General features: G+C 41.6%; 1 protein-coding gene across 3 annotated transcripts in view; it reads right to left on the bottom strand.

The window, feature by feature from the left end:
* Positions 1 to 882: 882 nt before the first annotated feature.
* kcnip4a (potassium voltage-gated channel interacting protein 4a) overlaps positions 883 to 16511 on the bottom strand; it is a 145353-nt gene continuing 129724 nt past the window's right edge. For 2 of the 3 annotated variants that reach the window (XM_030076570.1, XM_030076571.1), the window contains 7 exons: positions 11354 to 11478; positions 5315 to 5384; positions 4146 to 4216; positions 2533 to 2640; positions 2332 to 2436; positions 2150 to 2212; positions 883 to 2065 (listed from right to left, as the gene is read on the bottom strand). In XM_030076570.1, the coding sequence (XP_029932430.1) occupies positions 2018 to 2065; positions 2150 to 2212; positions 2332 to 2436; positions 2533 to 2640; positions 4146 to 4216; positions 5315 to 5384; positions 11354 to 11478 (590 nt within the window). In that variant the 3' untranslated portion in view covers positions 883 to 2017. Of the gene's footprint in view, positions 2066 to 2149; positions 2213 to 2331; positions 2437 to 2532; positions 2641 to 4145; positions 4217 to 5314; positions 5385 to 11353; positions 11479 to 13035; positions 13132 to 16511 lie in introns of all 3 variants that reach the window. The other variant, XM_030076569.1, reaches the window with a different exon arrangement.

Here is a 16511-nt window from a genome sequence, read left to right on the forward strand (position 1 = left end):
CCAGCTGGACCTTTTCTCACACATCTGAAAGACTGAGGTGTCACAGTTACTCTTGCGTGTTCTTCAGAGCTCACTGACTTTGGGTCTTCCGTCTTACATCCTGAAGACATGTACAATCGCTTAATTAGTTTCATAAATCAAGCGTTCACATCCAAGAGTGAGGCACACAAACACAAATGAAGAGCAGAGGGCAGGGGTGATGTTTCTCTTCATGGCAACAGACAAATTACCTCAATAATATCAGTGAAAGGAAACAGAGGAAAATGAAACACACTGTTACTTCATCAAATTGTGTGTGACTGTAACTCATAAGCAATAAAATTAGCAATATAACTGCTTACTCTCCACAGAGAGTGATGTTGTACTGTTATTACTTTGAACAAAAAGTAACTTGGTGAATTATTTTGCCAAATGCTGCAAAATACACTAAATATGCACCAGATATTAACCAATACTTAAGAAGAAGTCATGTGTGCGGCTGGTTTTCATGGGTACCAAAGTACCAAATATAATGATAATAATAATAATATAGCCAGTATAATAGGCCTGGAGCTGTAGCAGAGAGTGTAACCCCCAGTTATTTACTTACATCACGTCCACAAACAATGATCCAGTAGTTCCCAACAAGCAGGAGGGGAAATCAGTTCCATGAGACTCCTACCCAGCATGCCTTGTATTTGCTCATATTCAGGGCCAGGTGATGGTTTTATTGCAGACAGGAGGAGCCAGTTTGGCTGAACAGGTTGCAGACAAACTAGACCGAAGCCTAAAGCAAGAAAAAGGGGGACACGCGCGTGTACTGACAAACTAAAGTTTAAAATGCAAAGTTGCGACATGTATCGAGTGAGAGCATTGCTCCTTGAAAACAAAAAAATCCATAAATCCAAGGACCTGAAATTCACCCCAAAGTGAATTTTTGTTTAATACTGTACACCTGACAATCCTTTGTACAATGACCATAATACCATATAAATACACTCAAACATCGCTCTCTGTGTAAACTCCAAAATAGCGCCTCAAAACAAATGAGAACATACTGATAGATGGTTTACATCATGTCTTTACAGGGAATATACATGAACAGGAGTAAATGAAATACATTAAAAGCAGCATTTCTCTTATGACAAAGACATCCTCTTCTAATCTTAAACTCGTGGTAAATACAGCTACCGGTGTGCTTCTGTTGACAAACCATCGATATCGTGGTCCAAATTGACATCAATGCAATCCTTGTGTTGTCTCGTTCTAGTTGGCAAGTAAACATGAACAAAGTCGAAAAGGTTCTCATAGAGTTCTTATGTATCGCATTATCTCTAGTATTTACACTTTTAAAAATGATACAATGTTTTTTTTGTTTTTGTTTGTTTGCCTTCTTTTGAAACGCTTCCTTAGGAGAGCAGAGGAAAGACCACAGTGGTTCACTAGATTGTGGAAAGAACACTCTGGAATCGTGAGCCGATTTGTATTTAAAAAGGATCTTCAATGTATAAAATGAGTGGCATGATTTGATCCGATATGTTGAAGAGAAGTTATTGTATCCTATGCGGTTCTCGATGGATGAAGTCACAGTGATTTTACTCTTTAATAAAAAATAAATAAATAAATGAGCTGTACCCGACACCAGCCTGCAGTCCAAACACTGACTTTGATGTGGAACTCTTATTTCCCAGGTGATGGTGAGGCTAACACCGCCTGCAGGTCGGTGTTCGGCAAACAAAAAGAGGCTCTAGAGACATACAGTCAACATTGATATTCAATTTATTTCTCCATTTTGCGAATCTCTCTGTGAATCTTTACGTGACAAAACGACAACTTAAGCGCTAAAATGTTCAAGAGGCAAGTAATTCCAGAGTGTTCGAGCCACAACGTCTAACGTCCTACTTGTGGCCCTCTGCGGTGGACAATGTTTCATCGATGGTCAAAAGTTGTTGAGTCTGCATAGCACACTGTACACAGTATGAGTCCAGGTCAGCTAAAGATGACGGTCGTTTCGACGGCTTCCACGGTCAGTCAAGAGTTAAATAACGTTTTCAAAGAGGTGCATCGATCTCATGATGTTTTCATCCTGCGGACAAAAGAAACGACACGGTGAGACGCTCAGCTTGTGCTCGTCAACTGCCAACAACAAGTCTCGGGGTGTCCCACTTACATTTTGGCAGCAGTCAATGAACTCGTCTATGGTTACAACGCCATCCTTGTTCTTGTCCATCTTCTGTTGGGGAGGGCAGGATTCGGAAGGAAAAGGAGTAAAAATAGAGAAACAAGGTCATTTGAGCATTTTTTTTTTTTAAATTTTGATTGGGATACAAATACCACCAACGGTCATCTTGCCTGAAAGAATATTTCCACATGCTGACGAGGCGTCTCCTCTTTGAGGACAGGGTATGTACATTTTCCCATCATGTCGTAGATGGCCTTCATGATGTCCAGCATTTCCTAGGAGACACAAGTTTTATTGTTGATTAGCAAGAAAAAGACATGGGTGTACTTGAATGGTTATCTCCTGTTATGGACATTGTTTAGGGTCACTACCTCCTTAGTTATATATCCGTCCTTATTGATATCATAGAGGTTGAAAGCCCAGTTGAGCTTTTCCTGGACTGTCCCTCGCAGAAGGATTGAAAGGCCCATGACAAAATCCTAAAAGAGAAACCAGATGAGCTGAGCATTTATCTGTGCGCAAAATACACACCACACAGCTATTTTCCAAGACACTGACTGGAAAACATCTGGCCCAGAAATCTGAGACAAACACACAGAATGAGAAACTCCTTTGTTCCTCCAGTATATTATAATTTTGAAAATATTTCAGGTGATTTCATATCAATCCTGATTTCCACAAGGATATTACGCCAGGTGTTAAATAGAAACAAATCATGAAACGGCAAAGGTGCAAGGCTTTATGAATCAAGTAAGTCATAATTTCTCTTGGCCCTGAAGGAATTCCAGCGCTTTTGAACCGAACTGGCTGTATATTAACCAGTCAAGCTTTAGTCTGCAGCGATGACAGCTTCTCCGTCCTAATAAGCAAAATTATGCTCTTCATAAATATTAACCACATGTTAATAGCACTCCCAAGCAGACTTTTTTGGGATAAATTAAAATGCGTGGGGTTGCAGGTTATCTGAGGCCTTTGCGGTATCAAGAGTCTGACTTTGAAAAACATCAAATTTGATATACTTCTGTGGTAGTTTCCTGTGCTGTCTGGGCCGCAGTTTCATTTGCAGTCGCTGGGACTGCCAAAACACAAACGCTCATTCTTGAGATACAAAGGACAACTTTATTACTTGCAGAATTATACAGTAGTACTGGGATCACATGGAAAACCCAAATGTGCCTGATTAAACAAGGGGCGTTATGGAGAGCAAATGACCATGACAGTACTTCCCTGCAAGCAAGCTGCGCTTTTAAACAGCAATTCAACTAACTGCATAAACATCTGAAAGCAGGGATCGACCACTGTCGGTTCTTGAAGGAAGATACTGAAAGCGATATTTTTTTAATTATGTGCCAAATGTGTATATGTTGGCATTTGGTGCCTAAAATTTGACCCTTTAAATGCCAACAAATAACAGATTCAGTGTCTCCCTCATTTTTTTTCTTAGTAGGGAGCCATTCACACCTCAATGGGACACTAAAACTTTCCACTGAAAACCATATTAATAAAATTTCTATGTTATGTATTACTGACTTCAAGTGACAGAATGAGAGAAAAACCAACATTATTCCTTTAACAGTGAAAGGAATACTCAATGTTTTGGGCAAAATATCCCTTTTTCCAATTTACCCAGACTGAGACAAGATGTTCGATACCATTTTCACCTCTGTACGTCCAGTGGGTAGCATTTTGTGTTAGCTTAGCATAAAGACTTGAAGTCTATGGGAGTTGTTAGCCTAGCTCTGTCAAAGTTAAAAAATGAACCTTTGAAATTTGAAATACATGTCTTGGAAAAATGGGGCGGAACCTGCATCACATCAGAGGTGGATGACATTTAAGGACTGATATCCAATAATTAGGGCCAGTAAAGGCCAGTATTGATCCAGTATATCATGAGATCAATATGTGTGCCTAGCCCTCTTTGACAGAACTTTAAGTGCTGAGAAAAATATCCATTTAGAGCAAAAGACTTTGAAAACCATCTTACCTCAAAACTCACAGACCCGTTGTGATCTGTGTCAAATGCATTGAACAGGAAATGTGCATATGTCGATGCATCTAGGAGGAGAAACAAAAACATGCAGAGTTAAACAACAGCTGACATGACAGCTCATCTCACACCGAGATTTCAACCTGTCAGCGCAGCAAACAAGAAACCGCTTCAAAGACGCATGTTGTAACTTCCTTGTGCAACTTTTTATTTTCCCTAAGGCGACACAGTAGCAACGCGATAAGAGTTTTTAATACTTTATCGTTGCTGCCAGTCTAGTGCCTGCTCAGATTTGCTCCTGTCTGCTTTTCTTTACCGCGGCACAGGTATATCAAAGCTTCTTTATGCACGTCTTTCTTGTCCTCAGGTAGAAGAGGAATCCTTACACAATATCAGCCAAAAGGGAATATGTCTAGGCTGCCCCCTCTCTCTGTGAATTTTGAGTGTTTCTCTGACTGGATGCATATTTTTTTTATATACATATCTACAAAAATGGATGAAAGACGCACTCTAAGACTCAGTTCTCCTGTGTGAGAAGCAGATTGGTGAGAGAGTGTCAACACAGATCACACAGAAAACAAAAGCAAATGCAAAGCTAATCCCTAAACTAGATTTGTTAGTTTATGTAATGCCATTATCCGTATCCTCTCGTACAGTCACTACCCGGTCCTATATGTAAACCGAAACCCTCACAAGGAGTACCACCTCGCTCACTGTGAGAGGTGTTTGATTGAGACACAGCGCTGATGGCTTTAGACAGCTGTTTCTGCCTGTGAAAACCTGCAAAACTGAACACGACTGAAAAATTTCGACCTTGTAGGGCTTCAATCAGCAGTTACACACATGCTCTCTGCACACAAACGCACTGCAGGAGCCCGTGTGAATTTTATAACGGCTGTTATTCACAGAGCAAACTTGTTTGAGGCCAAAAGCCACTGCCATGAAGCGATCTTAAAAAATGCAAGGTTGCCCATTCAGTATTGTGGCTGAAGAAACACTTGGTACATCCATCAAAAGCTACAAATACTACACAAAGGTACGGACACTTAACGCACCACAAAAGGCAAGGACTACTTTAGCGTTCAAGGACGCTAGTCTGCTAAAGTGGTGGAAAGCAACACAAGGTAAAAGCAGTACTTTTCATGAATAAGTACATGACAACGCACCTCCTTGTGGGAAGAACTGCGCATAGATGTCTTTAAAGGTGTCCTCGTTGACGACTCCACTGGGGCATTCCTGCGAAAGACACAGCATTACACGTCATTACAGCCGACTAAGTTGAGAGTCAACAGGTTGATCTCAGGCCAGCTTTGAAACGTGGCCACAGCTGACATTAGCCAACCTTTATTTCTGACTTACCAGCAAAACAGCAATAAAAGGTGTATTCATTCGTTTAGATTGCACTTTGTTTCTCTGAGCATTTCCCAAACAGTACGCAGGCTATTAGACGAAAAGACCTCTTCAACTTCACGCCGTTCCAAAATACAAAAAAAAAACAACACTGCATTCCCAGCCACCACAGATATCTTGTCCAAAGCCATTCACAGTCACCCACATGTGGTTGTCTAGGTAGCATTCAGAGGCTAAATACTCTTACATAACTCCTCAAAGAAACATGCCTTTTGTCTGCGTGAAAAGAAAATGCCAAAGCAAAGACTTGGCGGATGACCTTGCGCTGTGCCGTCGGGCGATATGTCAGAATAGGCAGCGAGTTTTGCCAGTTCAATACCTGCTTGGTGCTGGCCTGTATTCACACTCCGCCGGGGTATTGAATTTTGGAAGAGCATTTTCCTCAAGTATAAAATGCTTCACCTGCAGTGTATCTGTGATCTCCAGATCAGGAGGCCCAGAAACTTGTTTTTCCTCAGTTTTCAATATAAGGAATAAACATGCAGCAAGGGCGAGGCTGTTTAGCAATATGACATAAAGAGCATGCTGTGGACAGAAGCTTTAAATGTCTTCTAAATGTACACAGGTGATGTGTTCATACACTGAAACATTGTGACTTCAGTTAAAAGTAATCAGGAGCTGTGGGAATAGAATTATTATTTTTTTCTGGGTAAAGTAGTTGACACCTTTGAACAGGTGAACAAGAGAACCTAAATCAACGAATCAAAGACACAATCTGTCATTTTTCTGTGCATTTATATACAAACAAATTTTCTATTTTTTCCCCCACACAGTGATAATGTTGCTTTTAACAAGACTTCCCTTTAACAAGAAGTCCCTTGACTAGATGCAAAGATTTCTTTTGACGGACGTAATTAAAGAATCTGAATCAAACAGATCCTCGCTATGAAGATATGCTTTTCACACTGAAAGAAGAAAGATAAAAAACAAAGCAAAACAAAAATAATAATAATAAAAAGCGCTACAGAGACTTTATCAACACTGAATGAATATGCACTGCAGATTATCTTATCAAAGGCTTAGAGAGAGAACCAGCAGCCTGATGGGGAGATTTCAAAATCAAAGAAAAGCTTGTTGTGGGTTTCAATATGCAGCCTTAATGTTCGGCAACTCCAAGGCCGGTTAAAACTGTGGAGAAATGTGGATGAGGCACAGCCATGGGAAATACCAACAAGATGATGAAGCTGTGATTTCTGCCCAGCTTACCCTTCAGTGCCTAATTATTATGAAGATGGGCCCATGTTCCTGATGTTAAACCACACACAGCTTTATTCTAACATAAAATCTGTCATCATCGGTTTATGTGTGTTTGATTTACAATGCATTAAGAACTAGGAGGGCAGAAAAACTACACTAACTCAATGAGCTGTGTTAACCCAGATGGGGCATGCATGGTGCACCAGAGCCAACAGCGAAACTAAAAATGCAAAAATTATGCATCTTGTCAACTTTATGTTGTCTGAAGCTATCCTGTGGTTTTATCAGGTCACTCCTCTCACTGATACAGCCAGCGATTTGCTCTATTTTCTTTGACGTGATGGGGCTGGCATGAGTGAGAGAGGACAACTTTTCCCAGTGTGAGAGAATGAGTGGGTATCATGGGACACATGGGGCTCCTCGTTACTGTGGCCACTCTTGAATTTGAAGAGACACTTTGGAAGAACGGAGGGGCGGAGGAAAAAAGGGGGGAAAAAAAAGTAGAACCTTGTTGTCTAGCTTCAAATAGGCTGCTTGTGTTCAGGTTAGGGGGATGCTGCAGGGTTGGCTGCATGGGTCCCATGGCGCTCTTCTTCTTCTCTCATGAACCCACTTTCATACCTTGTGAGGTGAGGTTAAGAATATCTCGCAATTTGCCTTAAAGTTTGGGGAAGTTGGGGCAACAGAATGAGCATTTGTCTGTCTCAGCCTACTACTCTGGCAGTTTGTGACCTGATTATATGAAGTGTACACATTTGTGGAGTAAGCGTGATCCAAATTATGCTGCTTGAGGAAAAATAAATGGCTTTGTAGGTGGGCTAAGTAGCAGCTAAAAAAAAACAGTTCACCCGAGAAACAAAAAAATATGTTTTCCAACTAGTGTAACCAAACCATGCCAATAGGTTGTGTATGATTTGGTGATGTTTCCAGTCTTCCCCTGTCTCCTGGCACACCAATACAAGCGCTAAAACCACATCAAATGCACTCAAAAAAAAAACAAAAAACTCAACAGCAGCAGCTCTTTCCAAAAACAAAGACATGGATACCTGGCGTAATCCCCAGCCCTCCGGGTCAAAGAAGATTGCTGGGAACTATTTCCTGCCAAAGAACACCGATAAACTATCAATCAGACCCCAAAAAGTACAGATTACTGTAGATTGGCACCTTCACCAAATTACACAGAGGCTGGAAGGATAGACTGCACAAGGGCCAAGAGGTAAGATATCTTTTTTGTATGTTGGGTGAGCTGTTTTCTCTTAATGAAAATATCAATGGAGACATGGAAAGTGACAAACTAATTTATTTCAACTGCCAGTCCTGCTATTCACCAGCAATAGGCAGAACTATCTGAGAAGCCTTGTATTAACGACTTGGAAGAGTTGTAATTATTGCGAATAAACAGAGCCAAAGCAGCCACCACTAAATGTTACCCTAAAAGCTTTTAAAGTTAATGCTCTTACAAATATTGGAAAAATGTTCAGCACTGTTTTACGACCTTTAACATCAAACACAGTCACACACAAAACAAAACAAAACAAAAAAAACAAAGGTCGCTGTCCGACATGTGCAGTACATTTGACACTGTCATTATTTCCTATATTGTTCGGTTAAGCTTCAGTTAATTAGAGGATTGCATGAGTTGAACAACCCTGCAGTCAAAAGGCTCCCTATGTTTTGCTGAAGCAAGTGTCAAGTTATTATTTAGGCTGTGTACTTGTCTTGTGCTTGGACTGCACACTTGTGTATGTGTGTGTACAGATGAGCAGTTACAGCTATTAACATTAACTGAACACACTGATTTAGAGGGGAAACAGTATGGAGTGGCTTCCAAATCAGCTCCATATTTTAGTTCTAACCTTAGCAATGAAAAACAAATACCAAGGAAAATGAAACTAAAGAAGCTTCATATTTGTTTAAAAAAAGGGCCAAATCAAATGTGGAACCGCTGTCATCTGGCTGTAGTTTATTTTGTTCTTCCAACCTCATGATGATGCGAGCCAAGGAGATGGATTTTAAATGGGGAATCGAGCAAATGTGTGAAAATGTCCTGGTTATCACATGTCAAACAGTGCCTTGAAATCCATATTCATGTTCAGCAACACAGTCAAACTCACTTGCTCTTTGTTGTGAAGTGACACAGCAGCTCTGACTTAAGACCCCATCAAGATGAACTTGGACGTCACCCAGCTAAAAGGTGAGAGCCACATTCACTCACTGCCTCTCAGACAGTCATTAAGAGTCAGCATTTTGAAAAGCTGCACCTTGTGCTGCATTAAAAACGACCTAATAAGACTCAATCAATGCTCATACGCGCAGTTGCGACGAGCAGTCTCAAGCTAAACACCTACTGTAATCATCTGTTTGAAAAATGAACCGTACTTAATGAACGGGGTTTGATGAATAGGACCGTTCTTCCTTCAGAGGAGCAATGACAGATGCCTAAAATTACCTTGGGCGGGACACAAATTCATTTACATTTTTGACATTTTCCATTTAAACTGTAGGTGCTTACTTGAAGGTAATATACACAGCAACTGATAATGAGTGAGCAGGCACAGGTTTAGCTTAAGGACACAGGGACACACCAGCAGACTACAGTCCACCCGTCTTTGGGACGGAATGGAGGAAAGCAAAATTAAAGGATGGTTAAAAAAAAAAAAAGTGCAATAGTAGAGTTTCTGGATGTTTTATTTGGCACGTGTTGCGTTGATTGTACTTGGATGTTATTCCATTTTGCACATTATACGCAGCATATCTTGTGAAAGTGAAAGGTGAGAAAATGTAAAATGAAATGTATTTGAATTCGTTTGATATACTTGAGGCTATGAGATGAGCTCATCCATAACAATAAAAAATCACAAATACAATTTGTGAAATGCGAAAAACCAGCCAGGCGTGAAATTCCTTTCTGAGCCTGATGAGAGGATGACAAAATAAACCGTACGGGGGAGATAAAACTCCGAACAGGGACGTCGTCACTGATGGAATAGAAACTGGGAGATCTTAATCTTGTGCCCCAGCCGATGCCCTGGACGACGAACAGTGTGAGCGCAGCAGATTTAGTCAGACGTGAGGGCGATATAGTGTCATCTCCAAGAGCCTGAGGTCAAGGGATTTCAGAAGCAATGGGATTCTGTCATACTGCGATGATTTAGAGCTACACTTGAGGGTGACCTCTCCTTATGTTACTCCTTTCCTTGACGACAAGACCCAGGACAACGAGTCTTGTTTTGATCCCTGCGAGACACAGTGGCCTCAGCAATCTAAAACAAAGCTTCACTTTGAGCACTCGTATTACAAACGGATGACGCGTTAAGTTTTGTTGTGAAGACAGACGACCTCTTCCCGCCACCCGCAGCCGCGAACGTTTGAGCTATTTGATTTGTTTCCAAGCCCGAGACACCAAGGACAAAGGGCCAAATTTCTCATAATGGGAACCGTGCCAGCCTCTATTTGTCTGGCTGGGCCTTAAAAGCTTGCCTTTATTCCAGCAGTGTCACCGGGCTGGGGTACGACACAGATGAGCTTTTTGACCCAGCCAGTTAAAAAATGAGCTACGATATAGACTCAGTGATGGACAGAAGCTATTTAGTAGCTGTAATTTGAGTGCTGGGCAAAGAGACTGTCTCTTTGCCCAGTTTGGACTGCTGCCTGCACAGTATCTGTCTAACCACGTAGCAGTGAGGAGTAACTTTGAATGAGCATGTTGGGGAATCAGCATTTATCCTCAACACAAGATAAAAGGGAAAAAAAAACTGAATGTGAAATGAGCAAGGACTGGGAAGAGGTTTATAAGAGTATATAATATTGTCTCCCACAGGGTAGTGGAAATCAGGCACAAATTAAAAGCCTCATTAAAACGCCTCATACCTCGTACTCCCAGCCTCCGGTGGCAGATGGCTAATGGACAAGCTTTGGATGGATCCCAGTGTAGGCTCAACAGGAAGCTGAAGCCCCATGGGAATTCTTGTGTCACAGGACAGGAGCTGCCACTCTCTCTATCCTTCTCCCTTTCATCGCCAGACAATTTGGGTTGAGTTAATTCTGGGTCATCTCATTACGCCTCACACCAGAGGTGACAATGAAAGCAGGCGATTTTATATGGGCCACTCTCGAGAACTTTTCACGACCTGGATTGCTCATCAGTAATCTCTGAGAAGTATGTTCGAGGTATGACCTGATTATCCTTGGCACATGAAGCACATACTGAAACAAACCTACATGGCAATTTTTTGCGGGGAGTTGATGCGGTAACATTTGTTGGAATATGCAGGTGACTCAGCAGAATTCCTCAGAGGCCAGTGCTGAATCCTCCCAATTATTATTTTATTACTACACAGGCAATGTGGGAATCAAATAGTGACAAGAGGAACTTACGGGAAGCATAGTTATTTCAGTCTGGTAGTGCAGAAAGGTAGACAAAACTTCAAAACCAGTGCAAATCACAGAGGATGGTAAAAAGAATAAATCAAATATAATCAAAGGGAAATGTCCTTTTTGATGTCTACAAAGAGACATCTTCTTTTTAAGGGAGATCAAAGAGCGGTGAGGTGTGCATTATGTATGGAGCTGGGCTGCACGGTGGCCTGGCCACTTACATTCTTGAAGCCTCGGTAAAGGATCTGTAGCTCCTTGCGGGAGAAACGCGTCTGCGCCTCCAGTTGCTCCAGGCCCTCGGGACGATGACGCACTGCAGAGAGTTCAAGCTCATCCTCAACACTGTCTGGAGACAAGAAGGAGGAAGAGTGTCAGATTTTCCCAGATGCCGTTAACACTTTCTGCAGATCAGCATTATTCAGGCTCGCAATGAAATTGTCTTTTACACGGTTTTGCCTGCGCTTTAGGCTACAGCTAGGCAAATACTTGTCCAGACACTTAAATTTAGCACTTTCACCTCAAGAAGCCCTTTCTTTTGGAGTTGTCACATTTTGGCCTGAAATTGCCACAGACTCTACAGGCATCCTCTACAGACACAAAAACCCATTCAAGTGAATCCATTGTGAAAGGCTTTGTTCCCCTCCTTTCCCCAGGTCCTTTTATCTGAACACGTTACTTCAAAAACACAAGTGAAAATGTGAATGCTCAACCTCTTTTCTACACCAAATATGACGGCAGAGGTAATTAGTGTTATCAGGACCTCAGAGCACAGTCCCTCTGGCAGAGAGTCTCTTAAAGATGGGGGCCGGTGAACCCTGTGAAGCTTTTTAATGGGTCTGTAATGATGGCAGCTGCTGTCTGGGCCCTGTCACCGGCGCTGCTGTCCTCGCAACCCAGTGTTTGACTTGTCGTGTTGGCACAGCCCCCCTCATATACCTGAAGTGCAACACAGTCTTCAAACGCCTCATTAGCTTTAGAGGCCTCACTGTGGCCCACAGCCAAAAGGCCACATCTCCTATCAGCCTACGATTAACCTGCTGCAATGTAGATAGAGCTGTGTGCACATCTGGGGGAGAGAGATGAACCGATTTGCAGTATAGAACTGGCAGGTTTTTGGTCTCATAAATAGAATCTCCATTAGGATTTCACCACTAAATTGTTCTGTAAGTCAAAGATTTTGAGCTGTGAACCCACTAGATCATTGTTATCTGTCTTGTTTACCTTCACACTCAACATTCTGCAACACATACATATTGTTCCAATTATCTGCAACTATTGGCACTACCTTAGGACATGCAATTAAAACCATTTCTGCTGCAAATATGAGCGTAGTTTAGAATGTGTAATATACACATTTGATAGGTCTGGTATCTTCTCAGGGGCCAAAATTTCCACTTGTCTGAACATACTGCTTTCCAAAGGAATTGGATTAGCACTGGTTTCCTGCTTGCAGTAGTGTAAAGCCACCGCCTGAAGTTTTGGCAAAGAGTAAAGATCTGCATGTAGTATCAAATTATGAGATATGGGTCTCACTTCAACTAAGCCCCCAAACAACACATGGTGCACCTTTAACACATTCACCTTTTCCAGTTCCGCAGCAGAACTACAAGATGCTTAAGACAAAGCTACAGAAATATATATAGTTCATAAACCATCAAAATGAATGGCAGTTTTGCAGTTGCAGCCTAAATCTGGCCAGAACAATCATGTGCAGCCCATACTGAGTGCATATGCCGGCAGCCAGGGAAAAAGATAAGACCCAGAAAGAGAGAGAAAACATTTTAGACAAACAAGACAATCACCACAAAGAGAGAGAGTGGAGAGAGAGAGAGAGAGAGGGAGACAGAGACAGAGGGTGTAGGAGAGAGAGAGAGAGAGCCTTGCTTAGAGGAGAGCCACTTGCTTTGATTACTGGCGGATGGCTTTTTGGCAGTTGAGCATGGAAAGAGCCTCATGAGTCGAGCTCTCACCCCTCGCCTGTGGCCATTCTGAGGGTAACCTAGGAAATACAGCATTGAGATGTACTGTTACCCAGGCAACTAGCAGCTTCAGTACTTTCGAGTAGACTGGACATGAGGATGCAGTGCGGGGAAGGGTGTGGTAAAGACAACAGAGACTCATGGCTTGTGTAACCGCTTGTTCAGGACAACAACACCGTGGAGTACTTGCAGTTGGCTTTAAAGATTACCAGGCAATATGTCATGCAAACAGCTAGAAGTAATTATTTGAATTTTGTTGGACTGGGACACCCAGAAGTTACATAATGTGATGTTAGCAAACTGTCAAACAGCACGCTCAACTGGCCGGTGTGGGGCTGCTCTGTGCCAAAGGATACCAACGAGACGAGAGAGACAAACGATCGAACGCTGGCAAGTCCAGTTTTCTCTCGATGGAGAGTTCGCTCACCGCCGTTTACGAGACAGTCTTGGATTTCGGTCTTAAGTTTTGCTTTGCCAATTCCAGTGGGAGGAGAAGTGACACCAGAGTGTCAATTGGGTAAAGACGGAGGATCTATATAGCACCAATTCTAAAGATGGGACCCTCTTCTCTGTTGCGGCTGCTGAGAAGTTTGTCTTTACAAAGAAGGCGTATGCAAAAAATGTGATGGCATGAAACAGGACAGGTGGAGAACTGCATAAAGAACAAAAAAACAAACAGTAAAAAAAACAAATAATTTGCTATCACTGATGTTGTAAATCACAAGCATTTCAAAACTGAAATATACACAAAATAGACTAAGTAAGGCAGCAACAAAGCAGTAATGTGTTTCTTGATGGTGCCTGAGGAACGAGTGCCAAGACTGAAAGGTGCTGCAACTTAGTAGCTGCCATCCGAAGCATATTTTGTGTCCATTTCTTATTTTGAAGTATTTGTTACTTACAGCCCTAATTTTAGGAAAGAATTCCTTGTTCCCATCTTTTTTTTGTTGTGCATATTATTACCTGTGACGCCTGTTGAGTAATTGTATCTGCAAATGGCTTAGCTGATGTACAGATTAATTAATATTCCAAGTCAAAGTCAAACTGAAGTTTATTTAGAGCCCCAAATCACTCTTTACACTCTCAAATGGCTTCCCAGGCTCACAAGTTTACAAAAGACAAAACAGGATGACATCCCCCGACTTGAACCCTCATAGCGGGGTAAGAAAAAACTCCCCAAAACATACAAAGATTTCTCCATCTAGAAATGCACCACATCAGTTTTGCAGGTACGTCTTAGTGAACATGCTACCAGCCTGTCTACATGCCTAACACTGCTAAATCACTATGGTCTCCGTAAAAGGAAGCATGTTCAATGTCAAAGGCAAAATATAAGTTTACATTTGACTACAGTCTGTATCGATGTGGTTTGTATGTATGAGGGGGAAGTAAGTGCACATCTCAGTTATTTTTGACATTTGTCATCCTCACTTACACTTGCCTCTTTCTGTGTCTGTTAGGCAACTTGCAGCAGTCCATCACATCGTCCAGTGCTTTCTCGATGTGGCACCTCTCCAACTCAGGAGCAACTAGTTCACTGGGTTGCATTACTTATTAATATCATGTATCCTGGTACATTGCGGGTCATTAGTGTAAAAGACAGGCTTTGAATATGATATGGAGGCTATGACCTCATGTCAGGGTGCAACTCAATCTCTCATCATGTGTAAACTCTTTTCACACACAGCCAAGCGTATCGTTTTAACAAAAACTCTACGGCTACTTTGCTTTGACCACTTTAACTAATGCAGGACGGTGCATGACTGCTGAGCTCAACGTGTGAATGCCAACCCCTTTACCAACTAATAAATACACATCGACCTACATAATGCTATACTCACTGCCACTCTAAGAATATGAATGTCATTAGGTAATAACTTTAGAGGCTTGCCTAAAAGCGCTCAAACCCATTTCCCCTCGTGCTCCAGGCTGTTCTGAAATATTTAGTGGGGGGTTTGATGGTGAGAGTGGGCGTTAAGACGGGCTCTTGAGTGCTGCAAACCATTTGTCAATCATGCCAACACTTAATTAATTTGAGGGCAGCGATGCCAGGTGAAAGTAATAGCATCGGTAGAGCTCATGACATGTTTATTACTCGTCAAACAAATGTCAAGACAGCAGATGGGAGTTTTGAAGGAGATGGAGAGGCCTCACTGAACCTGACTATAAAAGATGTGGTGACAGCAAATCCATCATCAAATAGAGGCTTTGAAGTTGCGTCACCAGTCTCCTAGCAACCATGTATGGCATCATCATGGTGGTCCAGTGGGAAATTGGCTGTGTGCAAATGATGACTAAATATAAAGCAACTGGGAACGGAAAAAGTCCTGCGTGGGAAAGACTGCTATGCTTCACAGTCTGATTTGCTTCCCATTTCAGGTTACTATGACAGGAAACAACTGTGTACCCCTCATCTGTTCTTCAAGACAACACAAGCTCCAGCTTAACAAGAGTCACTTTAGTTAAGCAGAACAAAGAGCTCTTGTTTGACATTATTACCGAACTAGTACCATATGTTTATTTAAAAGACTTGGTAAACCCAGTTAAAGGGGATTTTCTTATTTATTATTATTTTTGAGGACTGTCTTCATCATACACCAAGACCTGGGAGTCCCTAAAAGTCAATATTTATGATAATACAATCATAGCACAACAATACAATGATAACAATAATAAAACTGGGTTTTAGGGGATGTATTTTTCTATTCCAGCAGGGCAGGGTGGGCTTCAGTCTGGCCAAGTGAGTGTCCCGCTTGTTGGAAATGAAGTAGCTACAGGTTTTACTATTGCTGCAGCAATATGTTAGCAAATGTTTTCATGGCTAACACTGCAGAACAGAAGAGCCATGATTGAGTGCATCAGATTGAAGTGTTTTGCTAGCCCCTGCCTCCTCTGATATAACGTTTGATTAATATAATAATCCCGATATAATCTTGAAAAAGTAGGATTTATATCCAAGAACAGCACAAAATCAGTGTGTTGTGTGAAGACAACAATTTTGCTAAACCAAAAATCTAAAATTTACTCCTCCTGCCGTTTGTTGAGGTCAGAGGATGATAACAAGTGCAGTTTAAGAGCCAATCAAACAGGGGTGGAGGAATTTAAAAAAACAAGGTTGTGTTCTGATTGGATTGCTCCACTTTTAATCCGCATCAAAACCTATCGTTTGACTCAGGAGAACTCAACTGACATGTCTCTATCTGGATAGAAAGAATTTCTCATTCTTACAGTTTCATGATGTTTTCTATACCCCATGATGACGACTGAAACAATTTTAATAAAAAATTGCTGTTTTAGTGTTCCACCCCTCAACTCTTGGGGTCATTTTGTTTGGTCCTGCTAAATAAGTTAGTTAGTTCACAAATCAGAGATACACAGTGATGGTTAGTGGCTGAGCAAG

Source organism: Myripristis murdjan, chromosome 18 (genome assembly GCF_902150065.1).
Source record: "Myripristis murdjan chromosome 18, fMyrMur1.1, whole genome shotgun sequence".
In the NCBI taxonomy this organism is placed as follows: Eukaryota; Metazoa; Chordata; class Actinopteri; order Holocentriformes; family Holocentridae; genus Myripristis; species Myripristis murdjan.